We start from the raw sequence: 21,574 nt of genomic DNA on the forward strand, positions 1-21,574 counted from the left end.
TGGGCAGGGGAGTTATTTGACAACATAAATCAGACTTCTAGATTAAATCCTAGATCCTCTATTAATTTTCTGGTGAGCCTCACACCAGCCTGGTAAACTTCTCAGTGGTAAACTTTCTATCCGTGGTCTTTAAAAGGCTCACTTCATTTCTCGCAGTTTCCAAATTCTATCCCGTCTTTCACACACCACTGCAATTTCGCACTTCCTTTAGATACTGAAGATTGCTTCGTTGGTTTTTCGCTTGTTTCTCTCCGCGTCACTGGGATTGGGATTGCACCAGTGACGAGCGCGGGGCGGCCCGTTCTCCGAGGAAGCCCTGCTCGGCCTCCGATCCCGCACATATTTACCACATGCCCGCAGTGCCTTGCCCGCTGTCGGGGCTCTGCCGGTCCCCGGCCCCGCGCTCACTGTCCCGTGAGGCGCGGCCGGGCCGGCCCGGCGTCACCCTCAGGTGAGGGGCGGTGCCGCCATCGGCCCAGGGGCGGCGCGGCGCGGGCGCTCAAAGCGGCGCCGCAGCGGCCCCGCCCGCCCGCCATGGACTGCGCGGGGCGCGCTGAGGCGGCGGCCGAGCAGCTGCAGCTCTACCGCCGGGACCCCGACGGCTGGCGGGGCTGCCGCAGCACGGTGGGTCGGGGGCCGCCGGGGTTGCCGCAGTACGGTGGGTCGGGGGGCTGCGGCGGGGACGGGCGGGAGCCGGCCCGGGGACTGAACGCTTCCCGTCCCGCAGGGCGAGGTCGCGGTGTCCTGGAGACCCTCGGCGGAGTTCGCTGGCAATCTGTGAGTACGGCTCGTTCCCGGGGCGCAGGGTCCTGCCCGAGGTGCTGCCGGGGCCGGGCAGGGTGGAGCAGCGCGGTTCGCTTTCGTTTGGTCCCCCGCAGGTACAAGGGAGAGGGCATCCTGCCCGCCAGCCCGCAGAATGTCTGGGAGTGCATCAAGCCGGTGGCCGGCGGGCTCAGGACTAAGTGGGACCAAAACGTGAAGGACTTCGAGGTCATCGAAGCCATCAGTGATGTAAGTTCCTTAAAAACTCTGCGCTGTTGGGCCTTATGAGACAGCCAGTGTTATGTGCAGGGAGGTAGTGAGTCTTAAGTTGTACTGTGTTTCAGGCTGGATCAGCTGAATGGAGCTGAGTTAAGAAACCTTTTTTCTTTTGGTTTTGTTTTTTTTTCTTTATACTTTCCCATAAATTTTATACATTTTATTAACATATATATATGTATACACACACAATAGCTTATCTTTCTGAAAGGAAAATCATTCTTGGGTAAATACTGTGAATATGCAAATGTATGACATATATATCTATATGTATAACGTTAAATATTAGACATTAAAGATTCCTGCACCACATTGTTGATGCTACAAACCAAGCTAAGCACGACTGTTTTTAGCAAGCTCAGTGTGAGGGAAGAGGAGGTTTACAGAGTACACAGACTTAGCTAAGCAGTGAAGCATTCACGTCATCAGCCATCAGTTCAGGCCCCATCTTTCACCATGGCAGCGGTGACGCTCTGCCCTGCACATCACACCCTGCCTTTGGCTGGCCTCAGCTGCCACTGCTTTGCAGCTGTCATTAAAATGGAGATGTTGCACTCTGAGCAGACAGATGAGCAGGGCTGTGTGTGAGCCAGCAGCATCTGCTGCCACACTTGTACAGTGTAATTCCTTCTTTTTAAAGCATGTGGGAAAATTAAAAGGGCGTTGGATTTAGATTCCCAGTCTGAAGTGGTTGTATGTGCTCAGAGGCAGCCAGGTGCAAACACAATCAGTCCCAGAAATGTTTGTGGAAGTTTCAGGAAGTTTATTTTTCTTGGGGAAATCCTGTAGGCATTCAGTATTCATTATAGACAAGTTCAGGAATGCTGCAGCCTGCTACTTGAAATTCACAGACTTGCCAGTTTCTACCAGTGTGGTAGAAACTTCTGTTTGGGAGCCAGTCAGGGAAGCAGATGGTAGGGTTAATGCTTGTGCAGTGTAGCAAACTGGGTTATCAAGTTGTATCCTACACAAAGAAGTTATCTTTGCTAGTGTCCTGGGGAGGACAAGGATTTTAACTCTCCTGGGAGCACAGATGTGCCAGATTTGCATTTCAGCATCCCTTGTGGTATGTGTCGCCTCTGAACATGGAAGCAATACCTTGTCACTCTGTTTTTTTCCTGTCCTTGATTGATCATGGTAGTGCCTTTTGACTGTGCTGATTTACAGTTTGTTCAACAAAGTATGTGGAACACCTTGATGGAATTTAGAAAGTATAACTAGAAGAGTGCCAGAAAGTATAGGGATTTTTCTGCTGTACTTTTGAAAGCATCAACTGACATAACTGTTCTGTGATTTCCAGACTGTCTCTATATGCAGAACCACAACCCCTTCAGCTTGCATGAGGGTTATTTCACCCAGGGAATTTGTGGATGTAGTAGTGATGAAGCAATACGAAGATGGGACGATGCAGTCTGCTGGTGAGGCACTTGTGAACAGGTTCATGTTACATTTGGAGATAATCAACAGCTACTGGAAACAACTATAAAATAAAGCTACCAGAAAAAAAACCTATAAAATTAAAACTAAGTAATAAGCTGTTCAGTAGTTGTTGACCTGATCTTGATCAGAAGAGAAAATAGTAATCTCTCTACATTGTTGTTCCCAGAATATGTAAATCATCTTAACACTCAGATAATGATAAGACTTGTCTATGATTTGTTCCCTCCCATCCTTTTGAGATTGAATAAGTATTTAATTTAGTGTTAAATTTTGGGGTATTTTGAGTGTGTTTTTTTTGTTGTTTTAAGAGTTTACAGAACTTTTTAAAAGGAGCCTCATTTAGGCTAAATCATGTTTTAACATTTTTTGCACAGGGTTCAGTGAAGCCATTGAATAAATATACCACTCCTGTATGTGAAAATAATTGGTTTTATTAAAAAAAAAAAAGGTGCTGATATTTAAGGGGCTGCCACTGTACAGAAGTATGTTTATTTGTTTTTTTACTTTCATTCTGTTGTTTAACTATTACAGGTCTGACCACTGTTGGGGTGTCCCATTTTCCTATCCTGTTCAGAAAAGCCTTGTCAGGAATTTATATACTTGCTAGAGTGCAGCTTTTCAGCAGCCAAGTGATGTATCTATGTGACCTGGATTTGTTGGAAGCAGCTCAAATGACCTCTGAGGGCTCGATGAAACTGTGTCAAATGTCGATGCTTCCTCCTTCAGAGTTCAGTAACAATTGCTTCTAAATTCAGCACTTTGATTTCCCCATTATAAGGCCAGAGTAGTTCCTTTTAATGGTCTTTTCTGACTACTTCTCAGCCCCACACTGAAGAGGTTGTACTGCAGTTCTTTTTAAATACATTTTGAATAATGAGTTTGCTTCCCATCTGGAGTTTTGCCTACCAATGACTCTTTCCTGTTTTCTGGAAGAATGACACTTCCTTCAATGCTTTTTCTTTCAGCCACCAATGTGGAACACCCGCTGTGTCCTCCTCAACCAAATTTTGTGAGAGGTTTTAATTATCCTTGTGGCTGTTTCTGCATACCTGTTCCAGGGTAAGAAACATCCTGCTTGAATGTTATAAATTCTTAAGCACTCCTTATGCATTGTGTGGTGTGTTCATGTGTATGTGGCCACATGTGACCTGTAACCTCCTGGCAATGGTATATTTCTGCCTTCCCAATAATCATGATGACTGAGTGTTCTTCTTGTTCTCATTTTTGTGCAACAAATTAGTTTATCTTCATTTCCTGGAGGGAAGTCTTTAATATTACAGAAACTGTTATCACGGTGCAATTCTCCCTGACCTCTTGAAATTCAGAAATTCAGCAAAACATACAAGTATGCTCTTAATTTTTGATAAATTATTATCTGGTTGATTTGCCATAATTTATGGACAGAGTCATGTAACTAATTAGGGCTTAGATAAACTTTTTGTAGTGATAATTTTGTAGTGACATTCACTGAAATATGTCTGTTTTCTTTAAAAAAAAAGAAAAGCTTTTGGAAGTATCTGTTCTAATACAAGTAAGAGTCACTGAAAAGTTCTTAATACTCTTAAACCACTGTCTATAAAATCACTTTAATTGTCTTTGCAGAGAGCCAAACAGGACTGAGCTCCTCACTTTCTTTCAGACGGATCTTGGTGGCTATCTTCCCCAGACAGTGGTGGATTCCTTTTTTCCATCTAGCATATCTGGATTTTACAGCAACCTGACCAAAGCTGTTAAGGCATTAAAAGCATGACAAGATGAGTTGCTGACATCACCAGCTGAGGGTAGGAAACAACCTGTCAGCTCGTGGGTAAAAATACAAAGTTGGTCTCAGGGTTTTTCTATCTGCTAAGATAGAAAAAAAGATGACATGAAACAATGAACTGAGTACATTTTAAAACAGCGTTTTCTATCTGACTCCATGCAGAACAATGCATTCTTATGTAATATGAAAATCTTCACTTTAATGATTAGAAAAATACCACCTGTGAGGCTGGAAGAATCCTGGAGGCGGCAGTGGTGACTCTGCAGGGAGAAGACAGACATACTGGATCTGCTCTTGCCCACTCTTTGTCAGTGTCTGTGAGGTGAAGCATTGCTAAAATCCACTTAGCACCACAGCCAGGTGCAGGTCAGCTCTGTTTGGTCTCTGAAACTCCCAGTAGATTCCTGTGGAAAAATGTTGCCCGAAAGGAGATGTATCCCTCCTGCAGCCAGCACTCCTGGAGCTGCTAAAATGCCTCAGTGGGTCCAGCCAGCACATTGTGAAAGCCAGAGCAAACGGGATTATGTAGAGGATTTCACTTGTTTGTTCCAGCAGACATCAATATTGGTGGTAAATATGCCTTAAGTGCTTTTTTTTAGGTCAGGGTCCAGCAGTGCTAATCAATGCACAGGTGTGTGGGCTGGCACATACACACTCTCCCTTTCCCCTCTCTGGTACCAGAACCAGTGGTTCATGACACAAACTGCAGCAATGTAGAGGCAATAAATAAAGAGGATTAAGCACTTTAATTGCCATTTTTAAAAGGCATATGAAATGACTATTTTGAACTGTATTTGAATGGTTTTGGTTTCCTGTGGGGAGAGGTTTTAACGGGTAAATAATCTTTTAATTAGCTTTGCCTTGACAGGCCATAAGGATGTTGCTTTTTTTCTAAGACTGGTTTGCCTCCCAACATTACATTGGGAAATCAGCACCTGATTTTTGTGCCAAGGTGTGTCCATTTTAAGAGATATCTATAGTGCTGGTTGCTGCAGGAACATCAGACATTGCGATGGATTACATACAATTGCAAAAGTAAAAATAATTGCTGAGTGAGGAAGTTAAATGCAGGTTGTGATTTTACTGTGGTGACTCGATTATTTAATAAGGTGAATATGCTTTGCTTTCTGCCCCTGTATTTTTTTATCTTTGGTATAGGGCATGGACTTGCACAATAAGTTTCCCACTGTAAACCTCACCCTATGGACTGGTTTTTCAAGGAAATAGTTTTTAGTCCAGTCTCCTTTGTATACAAAGATGTAAAAACCTGTGTGAGTGTGGTGAAATAAATATTTTTTTGTGCTGCATCTTACTGTTTTTCCTGAATCATCCTTTGAAATGGTTCCTCATACACTGTTCTGGCCATCAGGGAAGCCAAACAGCTGCTTTGACCTCCACCATCTCTCTGAATTTAAGACAAAGAGAGGTAAAAATCCTTCCCTGATGATGTCTACTACCTGGGGAAGAGGTGTTTTGGTGAGAACACTCACCCTCAAGGTTCTCTGCCCTTGGTTGTTCTTTATTTCTAATTGCTGCTTTCTATACTTAGGAAGAATAACAAGTTCACTGAGAAGAGATGTGGGCCTTGATACTACAGAGGCTTATACATATTTGTAAGTGTACTGAAGTTTTCAGGCATGAATTATAATATCTTGGCAAGTCTTGCCAGGATTATAATTAATTTAATTAGCAAAAAGGTCACGAAGTGCAGCTGAGGTCACCACTCATTTTTGCAGAAAATATGGCTTCTTATTAGCTATAATTTTTTTATTGCTTTTAGCAATAAAGGTCGTGAGACACTTCATGGAATAACTTAAGAATCTCTTTTTTGAGTGTCCATCACCTTCTATCCAGAAATTGAGAGCCCTTCATATTCAGCCTTCTGCCCTGCCAAATTGGAGTTGGAAACGTTTTGGCAAAGACTTTTATGTAGGTACCAGTTCAAAAAAGTATAAGATTTACTCTCACATTTTTCTCTTATTTCAGTTTCTACCCAACTAATGAATTTTTTTTTGACATAGAGGTTTTTTTTTGGGAAAGAGAGCTCAGCTGAGTAAGTGTTTGGAAGTGTGGGGACAGATGGCTTGTCAAGAATGTTCTTTCAAGGATTAATTTACAGTCGTCTTGTGAGAAAAGGCCACAGCAAGTTCAATGCCTGGATTTAATTAATAACTTCTCCTGCCTGTCCTCCTTCCCTTTCTCTTAATTGCTATTTTTGAGGCATTGTGTTAAGTGGAAAACAGCTTCTGAGCTCCTTAACTTCTTCCTGGTGAAATTAGATAACCAAAGAAGGGTACAGAAAATTCCCATCTCTGGGAAGGTGAGCAGCCAAGGACAATAACCATATCAGCCATCTGGCTCTCAGCTGGGGAGTCACTACTTCCATCCTGCCCTTGCATCTCTCTCCCTTTAATGAAGCAGGACAGAGAAGACCAAGTGAGTGCATGAGGCACCATCTTGTCATAGGTACCTGTGCTGCTGGTAGAGTTCCATACAGTGCATATAGGAAGCAGTGTTTGAAGTACAGATTTGTCTCCAAGTTATTCAGCCTTTCCAGAATAAATATTTCAGTTCAGCAGTACTTAAATTCACAATTACTCTCACTGGTACTTTCCCTTACAAAATTAACAGACATTTAGTGTTCTTAGAAGGTAAGATTTTGTTCTGAACAGCCTTGTTATTCTCCTGCTGTAGTCCTCTTGAGACCTCTGGCCAGAGGAAGGTTGAGAAAACTTCTACATTACCCTCAGCTTCCTGCCTGGGCCTTGAAATACCATGAGAACTCCTTTCCACCCTGTGTTTGACTGCTGCAGTTGAGATGGCTCTGTTAGCTGCTAGTAGAAAGTCACTTTTACAGGTTTTGGCTGTCCTGAATGTTCTGTGTTTTTAATAGGAAAGCTGGAGTTTTCTAGGGAATGTTGTTTTGACACACACAACTGCAGCCTCTTTCTCTGCCCTACCCTTTCTCTAAGGCAGTGTTTAATTGTAGGCTCATAGACACATTTCTTGTTGCTGGGATGGTAAGGTAAGGAGCAGGACTGGGAGGGGAGCACTGAAAATTCAGCACAGGATCTGCTTGTGACACCTGCTAAGTTAATAGCTTAAAACAGGAGAGTACTATAGCTGTGACATATTTTATTACAACCACTATATTATTAACAGTCATTATTTTCTAATTATACACTTTGTAACATCAGTTTCTGAAGGTTGAAATAAGAATCGTGCCCGTTTTCTGCACGTTTTAGTTAATCCCAGATTAACAGCTTTCTCTGTAACTGGCAGTAAGATCCAGTGTACTCCTCCTGGGTGCTTTCTGAGTATCTTGCTGAGGCAGCCAAGTGCCTGCAAGCAATAAAATCCTTTGTTTGAATACTGGCAGTAGTCTAATCCCTCCTATTACAAAGTTTTGGATGACTTGCTGGTAACAGAGCTGCGATTCTTCCTCTTGATGATGGCTGTGATGGGCCCATCAGGTAATGCCTTGATTGCATTCCACGCCTCAAAACGGGAGAGTCCTTGCATGGCAGTTGTGTGCACTTGTAGGAGCTCATCGCCAGGCTGAACAGGGCTGCTCTGTTCCAGTGCAGTCCCTGCAGACAGAAAATGAATTTCCTTTATTTCTTTCTGTGGAGGAAACTTTAATGGATCTTTCACTTACTAGTGAATGGATCACCAGCATGTTTGCTATAAACCACCCGGTCCCAGCAGGCAACAAATTACTGGCACCAAACAATATAATGCTGCATTTGAAAAAATGACATTTCCACAGTTACATATCAGCAGTCAGTTATGAACCCCACAAATCTACTTGAGTTGGGGACATGTTAAGTGTGTTTACCTTTAAATATCCTGTTGATGATGATGGGTTTATCTCCCTGAATAGAGCCTTTCCCTCCTTCCAGACTGAATCCTAAACCAGCAGATGTTTTTTCTAGAGTTACAGTGCAGATTGTATCCCCAGTGGCTGGAAACAAATGGAAAGTTACCACAGGGACAGCACACAGTCTAAAAAGCTCAAACATCTCTTACAAAAAATTAACTTTTGGATTGTTTGCAAAGGTCCTATAAACTGCCAAATGAAAGAGAAAGCTAAAGCTTTTAATTTCTCATTATGTCATTTTAAGGCCCTCTGGGAAGCTGGGGAAAAAAAGTTATGTTTGAATTAATGGGAGAATGGAAACATAAGACATTTACTAGAATTATAAAAATCTGTTAAATTAACAAAATCTAAGGGAAATATTTGATTCATATTAGTCATGAAGTTGTTATTGACTATTATGCTGCTATTTTGGAAATGGAAATAAATCTACAGAACTCCAGTTCCTGCTTTAGAAAAAAAAAACCAAAAAACAACAAAACCAAATCAAAACACAAAACTATTCTGAAAGTGAAATATTATGCAAAACTCTTAGCATGCTGTGTTGCTGATGTAGCCACCTGCTATATCAAACAATAGCATATTGTTTGTTCAAACTGAAATTCTCTTTCATGGAGAACAAGTCTTGCAACAATATTAGGATAAAGAATCACTGTTCACTGAGTTGTCATTATACCTTCAATTGGATGATGTGCTACAATAACCATCTTTGTACATCTACAGAAATCCACAAAAAGAATCATGCTTGGGTTTTTAAGGCCTTTTATTTTAGAAATCCATTAATTCTTTCCCTTTTCAGTAAAGTTATTTCAAATATTTCAATGTATGTTTCAGGAATGTTTTATTAACTGTGCTGTGTTTAATTTGGCTTCACAGATTTATGCGGCCACTGCTGGTTTTATGAGCACCTGGATTTCAGGTGATGAGTAAACACTTACTAAGTGGGGGCTGCAAGATAATGCCACTAAACTTACCAGACTCTTGTGAGGCATCACTTGCTACTGATGATGTACTAGAGCTGGTTGAAACATTGAGATTTTTTCCTCCATCTTTGGATTTTCTGGTGACAACAACAGCTTGTCTGGCTTGCCGGGCCTGTCGCATGATTGCTGAGGCATCGCTGTGAGTTGCACCTTTCAGACACTTCCCATTAATGGAGAGCACTTCATCTCCTTTCTGAATAGTTCCTTCCTGACAGGCCAGTCCATTGGGAAATACTTTGTGAACCTATTGAAGAGCCCAGCCACCACACACACACACAAGGGAAGAGGAAAAAAGAACATCACTAAATCCCTTAGTTAACACTTTACACCATGTGCATTTTTTATTCTTTGCCAGGAATAAGTTGCTTCTATCACACTTCAGAATGGAGGATGAATAAATTTGCACAGAGAAGCTTTCCTGTGCACATCCCTCCTCAAGCAGCACGGGGAGCAGTTTGGTCCTAGTACCAGATGGCTACAGCCATGCTACCTGTGCTATGTACCTTGCATATTCTACTTCCTGACCCTCTTGCTGCTCGTGAGAGGAAGGTGGTGTGACACTTATCTCTAGCTTCCAGACCCCTGACATGTTTTCACCCATACCTTTCCTCCAGACCATCCTGCATGGTCTTCTATAAGCAGGTGAGTAAGGTGTTGGTTATTTCCTGCCAAGGGCTGTGTGTCCTGCCTCAGCTTTCAGAGCTGTTGGGGAGGAGGTGCCCAAAGAAGCAGGAAACTGCTACCAGACACCTGGAGAGACAGCTCTGTGCAGAAGGAACCTGTTTTCACCCACAATGTCCCTTCCAAACCTATCAATACAGCTGCCTGCTTTGATTATCTAAAAGCCAAAAACTGTAGTAGAAAAACACGTATAAAGGTATGTATTTTTATATAGTGCGTTGATTTGAGAGTAATTTTTAAGATGCTACTTACTGTTACCACTTTGTTTTCTAGATCAATGCCTCCTGCCAGGCTGAATCCAAGCCCAGTATCTTCTTCCTTATGCAAAACTGTAACATGAATATCATCAAGTTCCTAGGCAGAGAAAGGAGTAAAGTTAAAAACTTCCCAGAAGATATGTCACAGTGACTGGAGAGTCTGTTGTGCATTTTTAAATGAGACTTAGTAGCGAAAGCATAATAATAAGTTGCAAATATTACCAGACACATTCACTCTACAGCTTTCCAAAAATCATGCACCAAAAAAAAAAAAAAAAGAGGCAGGTCTACCTTTAAGGTGTCTTCATCTAAGGCTTTGACTTCCTCTATAAGCTTTGCCAGCTCCTCAGAGGAAAGCAGAGAGATGACTGACTGCCCCAGCACACCGGATGCTTGAGGTGAGCCCTGTTCCTGTTTGTCTTCCTCCTTCCCTTTGTCTGCCAGGCTCACCGTGTATTCTCTCAGCTCTGAGAGGCTGTCCCATTGTGACAAGAACAAAAAAGAAACATTGAGTTATAAGAGAACATACCCACTAAAGAAAAAGACAATTCTGGAGCAGGCATCTTTTCATCTCATTAGCATGTAACTCGGGTGGTAACTCCTACAACTGTTATAAATATGGGCAAATGGAAATTAATCATGTTCACTTAAAGGAAGTAGAATCCATTGCATAAAAGAATGAGAAAAATTTCATGGCCTTAGGCAATTGCATTTAAATTTGCTTTATCATGGAGATACTAGAAATAATGCTCCTTAAATAGGAGGATGTTTGAAATGTCCATGTACGGATATAATACAAATCAAAACCAAGATTAACAATCATGAGTCATTTAACCTTCATGGTCTAAAAGGTTCTTAACTTAGCCTGTGCTTTACTTCTGTGTGCTAAAGCTCTACCTTAGAACTTTAATCTGTGAGTGAATCAGTGCAGCTGCTCACCAGTGCTGATTTGTAAATCTGAATTTTAAATATGGTATCTTACTTTAGGGAAAAGCCAGTGTCCAGGTGATGGTTCTCACTTGCAGGTGGGGTGGAAGTACCATCCTCCTCCATGGAGGACTGAGACACTGTGTCCAGAGTTTCCCATGCACTGTTTCCAGAGGAGGCAGGGGACTGAGGAAGGCAAAGCAATGATTTCATTAAAGCAGATGACACCTGGCTGCTGATGGAATAGATTTTGCTACACTTCTCATCAAATGGCTTCATTATCTCACAAGCCTGGGCAGCAGTGAGAGGGAAGCTTCGTGATCTTAGGCTGTGTGCTTTCGCTACTGACACAAGATGGGAGTTAACCGCTCCTGGAGTTAGGAGACTTGATGAACTTCCAGTGCTGGCATTGCTGCTTTGCTCTGAGCAGCTTTTCTCTGGTCTGGCAACACTCTCCCTTCGAGAGGATGATCTATCGAGGCTCTTTGTAGCCATGGCCACAGGTGGCTGTTGGTGGCTGTTTTCACGATGTGGGAGGAGGGGCTGGTTTGAACAGGCTGCAGCTGCCTCTGCCCCTGCTGCAGGGGAAGAAGGTTCTTTCTGCACCGATGGTTTTAGGCTCAACCTGCGGGGGGTTTTTTCAGGTGACTGTGGAGCACTCAAGGATTCAAATGAGCTTATTCTTTGTTTTATTGATGATCCTCCAGGAGACACACGTGATAAGCTGGATTGCAGTTTTTTACTGGAAATACTGTCGTGGTTGGGAGGACTTTGGTCTGCCTGTGGTTTTAGATCTGAATTTGCTTTCCTCAATCCTTTCAGACTTTGGCGGAACCAGGTGGGCTTTGGTGCAACAGGAGGACCCTTTTTCACACTGTCATTTTCATCTGATTTTAGCACTTTGGAACCGATTAATTCTGATTCTGATTTCTTCATAACTGTCTCTGAGCTGCTTCGATTTTGATTCTCTTTTTTTTTGTCTATACCAGGTTGCAAATCTAAGTGGACGTTGTTTTCACTCATGGTAGGATTAAATAAGCTTTTTATGCAGTCAGAAATTTTAACCCAGGGGTCTTCTGTTGTATCAAGACTATAATCTACCCGTGCTTGTCTTTTAAGTACAGGCCTTTGTATTGATGAAAGTGCAGTGCCTGTAATAAAAAGACATCGATTATAAACAACACTTCTTGCTGCATCATTATTAATTCATTAATGTTGAATTTCATTCAAGCCTCTGATAAATATTTTTTTAAGTTTCTAAAAAATTTAAACATTTAAAAATTCTTAATTCTTCATCCGTAAGTTCTGAATCCAGACACTGAAATTAACTGAAAAACAAGGCTTTTGCACACTTTTATACGAGATTGCTTTTTTAGAGGGTTCACAAATACTGAAATTCTGGGGTACTGAAATCTTGATACAGGATGTAACAGCTAAAATAGAAAGTTAAAATTGCAATGTTGTTTGCAGTCTAGAGAAAAAGCTGGTGTTACAGTAAATTCTTTTTACAAACAATTATTTTCTACATTTATAAGTATATCCTACTCTAAAAAGACTATCATAGGAAGATCTTCTATATTTATGCTTCCTCAAATTTCCTCAGGCTTTTCCAGTTGACTTTTCTGATAAGTAAAAACTTGATTCTAATATGGGACTATTTTTTACTTCAGAAAGCAATTAAGCATTTTAATGTTAGACATGGCGAAGCTGAATGGCAGCAAACTTCTGTTTGTGCTGCTGCAGATGTATTGCTTTCTGCTTCAGTGTGAACTTTTTTTAAGGCAACATTTTTACTTTTTTTTAATGATCTGAGACATAACTTGCAGAATTACATAAGTCTGTATGTTGTAAGAGACCTCTTGAGATTGTCTTGTTCCCTTAACACTGTTTCCTTAATTCTAACTAGTACAGCAGAAAATTAACTTATCAGTGGTTTGTATCATTGCAACACCTAGGGTCTTGAAATTGTGCAAAAATATCCTTTAGAAATGCTAAAACTAAGCTTTAGTATGAGATATTCAGTATAACTAAGCAGTGTCATCTTAAGCAATACAGAAATACTGTACCTGTCCATTAACAATTTTTATAATAAATCATCTCTAATGCCGCTTTTGATCTAGTTTCTCTTTTTTACAAAGATTAATTATAATTTTTAAAAATTACAAGAAATCATCTCTTATGCTTATTTTGATCTACTTTCCCTTTCTTTACAGATTAGTCAATAATTTGAAGTTTCATCAGTTCATCCCAAAATTTAGAGATATGGTTTGAAGACTACATTTAAAGAGAAACTGAAGTCAGCTCAATGCCCATTTTGGAATCCAAACTAAATACTAGATATTTAGTTGGGGGAAAAAAGTTCATGGAATGAAACATACCTAATTTTTCTTTTCTTTCTTGATCTCTGCCCACTGGAGCAGCAGTTGTGTGTTCCTTATCACATGCAGTAGGAGAAGTGGTGAATACACTTTGGGTTACATCGGTTTGAAGTCTCTCTAACACTGCTTCTCCAACTTCCTGCTGAACAAACAGGAAAGAGAAGTGTGTCAGAATGCAATTATGCCAACCACACTATATATGAATCAGAAAAAATAGTGAATCTGGAAAGAAACAGAAACCCCATATAAAACTGTGGTAGGCAGGCCTCAGATTGACTAATACAAAATTTGTGGAGAATAAGGGTTAAAAAAAATTTAAAAGCACTAATAAAACCTTCTCTTAATGAGCTGAAATACATTCTGACCAGAAACTTTCTCTCTTGGGTATATACAGATATACAGATGCTCTTAATAGAGGAAGTTATCTTCCTGGACAGACTTTGATTTTTCATAGATTTTATTGATCTTAAGATTTAGGTTTTTCTCACCGTCATTTAGAATGACTAAGTACAAAGAATGAGAAGTTGCAGGGAGTGATAAGTTCAACAAGTACTTATTACCCTTAATTTTACTTCTGAGAGTTGATTTTCTAGCAGTGGTTTCTACTGAGGGGATGGTAAAAATGACCTTACCTAAGATGCTTAGCTGAAATTTTCTTGGATATTAACATTATATGTGGACTTCAGTTTGCTCTATATAATTTTGTATTGATCTTTGCAGCTTGGGAACTGGTTGTGGGGGGATTGCAGTTTTTTGTGTTTGGTTTAGTTATTTGTTGTTTTGGTTCAGTTTTTTCTGTGTTTCGTTTTTTGTATTTTTCCATTGCATTGCATTGAGAGCAGTTAATTTCTACTGCCATATTACTAAACCTGAGGAAGTTTCGGTTTTAAACAAACCACAATTTTGTTTCAACATGCAGATCTCACAATCCTTCATACTCATGCAAAAGTGAAACACTGTTGTCCTAGATGAGAGAGGGAACTGAAATTTAGTAATGTAGAAATGTACACTTTTCAAATACTGTAGCTCATCAACAAAGATGTATGTGCACCACAATTTAAATGGGTTTATTTAATATCTCCTGGTTTCAAGAAATGTATCTGAGCCCAAGATTCCCTACTGCACATAATATTAGTGCTTTCTTCCAATAAAAATCCACTACTGAAACAAAGAAATTGTTTTATGACTACTTCATAAACTATATGACTCTACAGGTAGATGTGACACAGGTAGTTGGGGTGAGCCACACCAAGCTGGCATCTGAGGCAGAGCATGCTTGATTACCACCAATGGCACATGCTCGTGAGACGTGGATTCATTCTTGCAGCTGCTCTCACTGGGATTTCGACTCAGATACCTTAGTATGGAAGATTTTCTTCAGATCATTCTCTGCCTTCTGATGTTACTTTGAACATTTTGTGCTAAACTGGCTTCACTAAGATGTATTTTCAAAACAGAAGTGCCTCATCTCCTTCCCCCAATTCTCATGTGTATATACATTTTCTATTTCTTTCCTACTCTTCTTTCTGCTGCTGTGCAAAGCCACTTTGCCTTCCTCTTTCCCCTGCCTCACAAATATGCAGGCACAAGAAAAATGTTGTAAATTTTACTTTACCTGAACACTTGAAGAAGGTGATGCAGTCACTTCTGATACAGGCTTCTCTTTTCTAGCTGCATTACTCTGGTCATCACACGTGCAGTCCTGCTTGAAGTATTTCCTTGGTGGAGGTTTGGGCTTTGATGATTTAGGTTTTCTAACGAGGATCTCTGATGACTTCTTAGTGTTTTGTAAGGCTCGACCACCTTCACTACAGGTTGGAGGGGAATTTCTCCCTGAATTATTGGCAGAGAATGAGTACAGCAGCCCAGGCTGCTGGGTGATTGGTACATCTACACTGTGTACTCTTGCTTTCAAGTCTGTGAGCTGGTGCACAGCAGCAGGGGCACAGGAGGCCCGGGGGTTGTAGCTGCTGTCGCTGCTGGAGCGGGTCATGAGCCGCTGTGCCCTGCGGCTGCAGCAGCCCACGCTCCTGTCCATGTGCTTCTCACAGGGCTGCCTCCCGTGCCAGCTCGTTTCCAGCCTCTTCACACCTGTAGCAGGAACATGGTCAAAATGTCTGCTCTGTTCATGCAAAGTGCTCTCCTAAGATTCAGCTGGTGAAATCTGCAGCTAAATATCATCCTTGGTGGATGCAAAGGTGTGTTTTATGCATTGAAGGCTTGTAGGGTCAAGGGTCAACAGCCTAGTTCCTAAACACCCTAATAACATTTTTCCTATATATAGATATGTCAGCACTATAGTTTTACTGATGATGACTGTTACCTGTTGGTCCTTTAGAAGACACTCAAAGCAGTATCATTACTGGGAGAGCATGTCATACCTGAGCTGGGAAAATAGCTCCAGCCATGACTGCATTTCCTCACAAAAAAGGAATTAACAAGGTTTACCCCCAGGACATCACCTTCATAGTTCCTTGTTACCATAGTCCCGTCACCTGCAGAAAGTGGTTTGAAAAGCTCTAAGCAGAGCTTGTGAATTGGAGAGGATGAGCAACTGTGAGAGGAAGTTTGCACAAGAAATTTTTGTTGGTAATCAGACAGACTTGGTCTGTTTCCATCACTCTGTAACATATCATTGGAGACATATTAGGAGGGATGTCCTGTGAGGTTTCCTCCTCTTTCTTTCTGCTCTGGGTTACTTGACTTTTCAAGGAGTTTAATACAGTATGTAGTCATCTTTGACATCTTTTAAGTCAAAATGACCATGTCTCAGTGAATGCATTTATTCCCTTACCTTCAGTACTCCATTGGTGTCTCTCCTTTCCAAATCTGTTGCTTTCCACAGCTTGTGCAACAGCTTCTTTTAGCTGTTGCTCAGACACCTAGGAAATATTATGCCATTTTAGTCTCATGAGGTGAGTTAATTGCACACCATTATATTTGTATATATCCCAGTATATATGAAGTATCTATATGGATGTGCTTTTTTCAGTGGCTGTTTAGGTAAAATGGGACCTTTCAAAGACAAACATTCTTTTGCAGATTTCACTAGAAGTGGAGTCCTGGATTTAACAGATGAGGTAACTCAATACAACATACTTTATGTAACACTTTAAACTTAATAATAATTTATACAGTATTTGGTGTTAGGAAGCATTTTGTTGAAAAACCTTGCAAGAATGAGATTGTACTTCAATATTAATTTAATTATAAATATTGGCAGGGCAAGACCTAAATTTCAATTACTGAAAGACAGTGTATAAACATTTATTTCTTTTTGGGGAGGTATGTTCCCTCTTTCAAATTATTTATTTATTCTTGTCAATTCTTTCTTACATAAGAATTATGTTTTGGGTTATTCCTTAAATGTTATTTCTGTAGTTTCCTTATTCACTGCATAGAACCTTGTGTAAGACTGTTAAGTCTGTCACCAGTGATCTTCAAATCTTAAATGATTATACTTAAGAGAGTGCATATCTCAGATTTTTTTTTGTGTGTGTGCAGTGATGATCATAAAGATATCAGCATCTTTGTAGTCAACATTTTTCCACTTGTATTAGATCAGCACTTGCTCCCTCTTAGTTCTCAATATGAGCTATACTGAAATTCAGAAAGAATACAGACTGTGCTACCTGTGGTTCAGGGTGTCTGCTGACAATGATTTGTACTGCACCAGGATCACAATGGCTCAGCACAGCATAAACTTCATTAAGGGTTGTATTTTGTACTGAAGTTTCATTAATTTCAAGAATTTCATCTCCACACCTAGAGAGATATTAAAAAAAAGAGAGGATGTAAACAAAAGAGATTTTCTCCTGACCTCATTTCACCCATGTGAAAACATACAAAAAGCAAATTCATAAGGTCAACCTAATTAATTTTCTTACAGATTAAATCTGTCTTTCTGTCCTGTTACAGAAAATAGAATGGGAATGAGCTGGATGTCAAGGGGTTTTGATCTGCCATGTTGCATGCAATCTCTGAGCTTTCTGCATGTTCAGCTGTGCACACTTGGTGTTCTTTCTGAAGCTCAGCTGCTGCTTCCACCTACACCTTCCTTCCTTTCCAGTTAACATTTCACATCTCATGTCTTTATATTATGTTAGTGCTATTTAAGGTCAGAAAGGATGTTATGTTTCTGCTACATATGTGAATAACTTGTTAAAAGAAAAATTCCAGTGACAAACTACCAAAATCTGCTAAACTGGATCTTTATAGATAAAATCCAAATTTGGCTCATATGGAAACTGAAATTGCCATGCTCTGCTCTAGTTCTCACACACGTTAAGAGCCTGACTGAAGGCACTCATTTGTATCATGCAAATATTCAAATAATATAAAACTACAGTTCTTTCAGCTAAAGTATTAGAGAGGAGGATTACAGAACACCTAAAATTAAATCAAAAATACTTCACTAAAACTGCTGTGGACTGTTCAATTCTCAATATGTTCAACACTACTAGTTGGTCAAAAATCTCCGAAAGTAATTTCTACACTCTCATTAAAGCTCATTTCAGCAAATCTGTTTTTCTATTGGACAAGAACTGATAGAAGGAGGAGGAGCTTGTAGCACGAAAACAATCTAATGCTCAAACAAGCCAAATTATGCCATATGTTTAGGTTTTTCCAAATACTTTCTCACTTGGAGATCTCCTCCAGTAGCAATGCTACAGGCTTGTCTAATAACTTCAAAGTTAGCCCAGCTTGGACAAGAGGCAGAGATTTCACTGGATTGCTGTATTTCTGGAAATCCCACATATCCTGAAGACATGCTCCAACCCTGAGAATAGCACATGTGCCTTAAACCCCAAATTCTTAGAAATCAGTATTTCTTCCTGCCCAAATAGGTCAAAAATAAACCCATACAACAGATCAATGAGGAACTTGTGGCATAAGACAGCCAACCTTTCTCATCCTACCTGAGTCTCCCATCCATATGTGCCACTGAGCCTGGCGAGAGGGTGTGAATAAAGATCCCTGAAATACACTGGAAGTAAGGGATGCTACATAACCCAATTCCAAGGCCAACACCTGGCTCTGAAAGAATCAATAATAATAAAAAACTCCATAAGAAACAGTCAAAGCAAACCATTGAAGAACCTTCTTAAAAATTAATCAAATTCTTTTATCTGCACAAACCAGAACAAAAGTCTCGTGTCATGAGTGTTGCACATTCAGTATTTGTTGCAGCTTCCACTGCATTTTTCTATACCTTTCTATTGTTTTATTATGGGGTTGTTATGGGGGCTTTTGTTCCCATAATGATTAAAGTGTAACAGACACAATGGAATGCAGGTTTATTTTGCAAAATAACTGTCGTTCTAGAAGAATTCAAATGACTTTACAAGGAGACAGAATAGAAAAAAAATTAAGGGGCTAAAATTAAGATGAAAAACAAGCTAAAATTAAGGATATATGGCTGCTGTTAGCTATATCATTTCAGTCCTCCCTCTGTTTAATACACCTAAAGATTTTGTGAGTTTACCCTCTTTGCTCTCGACAGTCACTGATGTCAGATCCCATCCTGTGTGTTTGGTAAGTCCCTAGTACCTCATAGAGGCTTTGCTTTGTTTGTTGCTCTGATGTTCCTATATTTAAAAGTTTATTTCACTGTGCCAGTGGTTGTTTATAAACAGATGATGACAGTTGGGAGAGGAGGTGAAAGAACTACAAGAAGATGTAGATACTTATTTTATTTGGTTTTAAGCCTTTTCAAGAGTGAAATTAACTGCTTGCATAATTATGGGTAAGAGCTGCACAGTCTGCTTAATAAGAGGCATTTGTTGGCAAGAGCTTTACTCTTTCAAGTGAAGGATGAATGTGACTCTAGTGCTTGAGAGCAAAAAATCCTCAATGATTGGCTCTTGAGGACAGATGGTGTTCAAAATCCTGCTGTTGATAGATACTTGTTAGCACTGACAGGTACCGAGATCTAATTTAGTCTATTAAAAAACCTTAGTTCAGGAAAAGAATCAGGTTTGTGAGGAAAGACTTTCAGAGAGCAAATGAACAGTGCTTTGTCAGTCAGTGCTTTGTTGGCACTGCTCAGTTAATGTCAACACTCACCTTTGTTTAGGGTAACTTCCATTATGACCCTGTCATTGGGCTTTGTAGGATTTAAGGAGAATGCTGCATTTTCTGAACTGAAAGAGCTGTTCTCCTTGGTTAAGCATGTGCTGGAGCTCAGTGACTGACACAAGAGGGGTGACTGACAGCTGGAAGCAGAATGAGGTGTGCTGAAGCTTGTCCTGACTGTAAGAGTCAGAAGACCCTTTTTGGCCTGCTGGAAAGAAAGACAGTGAGTGAATGGGTTGAGCTCACATGCACATTGTGTCTAAAACCAGAGGTTGTTTTGGCAGGAGAGTACATAACCTTAAATTTCTGCAAAGCATCATAATGTGTTAATCCATGCATGGATTCTCCATTCAGTTCCAGGATTTCATCACCTGTTTTGAAAGAGAAAAAATTATATTACTATTACTATATTGTGCAATAAGTTACATGATAACATACATGCACTCCAAAGGACTCTTGCAAATGCAAAAATAGATGCAGGTGTAGAAGTCACTTAGGGCTCATTTCAGCTTCAATCTGTCATTCAATGTCATTTTTTGGGAAGTGGGAAAAGGGAGAGAAGAGGTATTTCCCACCTTAAAGTCACTTAGGGCTCATATCAGCTTCAGTCATTCAGTGTCATTTTTTGGGAAGTGGGAAAAGGGAGAGAAGAGGTATTTCCCACCTTCTTGTAGCCTTCCATCAGCAGCAGCAGCTCCACCAGGAAAGATGGTTTTGACATAGATGCCTATTGGTCCATAAATGCTGTCTTTACCACCAACAATACTGAAGCCCAAACCCTAATTTATAGAAGAAAAAGCGTGTGAGAACCCATGCTCAGTTCTCATAACATTTGTAGTTTCTTCTGCATTACCTACATGGGCAGTATTGTCAGTGGAGTAGTATAATACATGAAAAATAGTCAATCATATTCCTGTAGTAAGAGTAAATGGAAATTTCAGCAGAATCCTCTCATGTTTTGCTTTTTATTTGCTTCAATCTATTAATTCACTATTATATGCACATAGGAAGGTGTCTAAATTATTTTTTAAATTTTTTTCTTGGATATGAATTAGCAGCCCAAAAGTAGCAACCTGCAGTCACTTCTCTGCACTTTGCAGGTCACATTTGTGAGATGAAGTAAAACTCACAGTAAACCAAGAGAGCCAGTCTTACCTTCCCTTGTCCTTTCATCAGTACAATGTTTGAAATCACTGAAGCCTGTGAGCCACAGGATGTGTGCACAAGTTGTGCTGTACTTAGGGATCTAGATGGCCTCGAAATTGCCTGTGAACATTAAAAAAAAACCAACAAAATCCACAATTTTCTTTTATGCATAAGCAGAAATTCTCGAACATACATTGCAGCAACTTGTTTGTTTGAAATTTTCTTCCTTATAACTGATGGTACTAAAAATTCTTTTTTTAAAAAAAATACTTTCTAATTTTCATAAGCCATTTGTTATTCAGAAAATTGCTGCTCACTGAATTTATCCTGTAGGGATTAAATCGGAGAAAAATTAGGATGTTGGTCCTTGAAGTGGTGAAATGGTGTAGAAAGATATATTTGTGCTCTGCCTTGAGTCCCCAAGCCAAAACCCCATTGTGGTCATTAGGTGACATAAACAAACAAGTATTATCATTTTTGCCTTCAAGAACTGAACTAGAATCAAGACATTCAAAATCTTTCTTTCATCTTCTGACTAAAAACTTTATCTTGGCACATACCAAACCTGTTTTTAGCATTTTCCTCAAAATATGAATTTGTGCTGGATTTCTTAAATTCAGTCTTTGAGATTTGCCCCATTTTAATAAAATTTTAATGAAATATTTAGTGAAATGTTGAACAAAATCTCCTATTTCAGCATGGAATTGGGTATTACAAGATAATTTAAGCACTGACAGAAGTCATTACCCAAAGGTAACTATGCATGAAGTTCAGCAAGGTCAGAGTTAATTGAACTCATTACACATCTGAGAGAGTTCAACGCTTTTTTTTGTTTTTTTGCTTTTTTTTTTTATGCAGCAAAGTGAAACTAGCAGGTGTTGAAGAGTGAAATATCAGCCAAAATTATGGCTTCTGCATATGTGAGAGTCTCAATTTTGACATGAAAACCAGATTATCTACTCAACATGGGCCTGGGAACAGGATTAAGAGCTGAACAGGTATGCAACACC

The 21,574-nt window shown here is 40.0% G+C and overlaps 2 protein-coding genes across 3 annotated transcripts in view; one reads left to right on the forward strand and one right to left on the reverse strand.

The window, feature by feature from the left end:
• The first annotated feature begins 367 nt into the window (after positions 1 to 367).
• On the forward strand, positions 368 to 5,552 carry STARD5 (StAR related lipid transfer domain containing 5). Its single transcript, XM_041418999.1, has 6 exons — positions 368 to 624; positions 728 to 777; positions 879 to 1,011; positions 2,339 to 2,456; positions 3,444 to 3,537; positions 4,081 to 5,552. Exons 1-6 carry the CDS (start codon positions 535 to 537, stop codon positions 4,226 to 4,228), a joined length of 633 nt encoding a protein of 210 aa, XP_041274933.1. The 5' UTR covers positions 368 to 534; the 3' UTR covers positions 4,229 to 5,552.
• A 1,531-nt stretch (positions 5,553 to 7,083) lies between these two features.
• Positions 7,084 to 21,574, reverse strand: part of IL16 (interleukin 16) — a 30,943-nt gene continuing 16,452 nt past the window's right edge. Inside the window, exons 7-21 of one of the 2 annotated variants that reach the window (XM_041418667.1) lie at positions 20,574 to 20,684; positions 20,083 to 20,197; positions 19,716 to 19,789; positions 19,410 to 19,623; positions 18,263 to 18,380; positions 16,976 to 17,108; positions 16,138 to 16,225; positions 14,959 to 15,434; positions 13,344 to 13,482; positions 11,021 to 12,116; positions 10,330 to 10,513; positions 10,034 to 10,135; positions 9,092 to 9,344; positions 8,079 to 8,204; positions 7,084 to 7,830 (exon numbers count right to left, since the gene is read on the reverse strand). In XM_041418667.1, the coding sequence (XP_041274601.1) occupies positions 7,637 to 7,830; positions 8,079 to 8,204; positions 9,092 to 9,344; positions 10,034 to 10,135; positions 10,330 to 10,513; positions 11,021 to 12,116; positions 13,344 to 13,482; positions 14,959 to 15,434; positions 16,138 to 16,225; positions 16,976 to 17,108; positions 18,263 to 18,380; positions 19,410 to 19,623; positions 19,716 to 19,789; positions 20,083 to 20,197; positions 20,574 to 20,684 (3,423 nt within the window). In that variant the 3' untranslated portion in view covers positions 7,084 to 7,636. Of the gene's footprint in view, positions 7,831 to 8,078; positions 8,205 to 9,091; positions 9,345 to 10,033; positions 10,136 to 10,329; positions 10,514 to 11,020; positions 12,117 to 13,343; positions 13,486 to 14,958; positions 15,435 to 16,137; positions 16,226 to 16,975; positions 17,109 to 18,262; positions 18,381 to 19,409; positions 19,624 to 19,715; positions 19,790 to 20,082; positions 20,198 to 20,573; positions 20,685 to 21,574 lie in introns of both variants that reach the window. The other variant, XM_041418666.1, reaches the window with a different exon arrangement.

The sequence above is a fragment of the Onychostruthus taczanowskii genome, unplaced genomic scaffold (assembly GCF_017590055.1).
Source record: "Onychostruthus taczanowskii isolate IOZ18803 unplaced genomic scaffold, ASM1759005v1 scaffold6, whole genome shotgun sequence".
Classification (NCBI taxonomy): Eukaryota; Metazoa; Chordata; class Aves; order Passeriformes; family Passeridae; genus Onychostruthus; species Onychostruthus taczanowskii.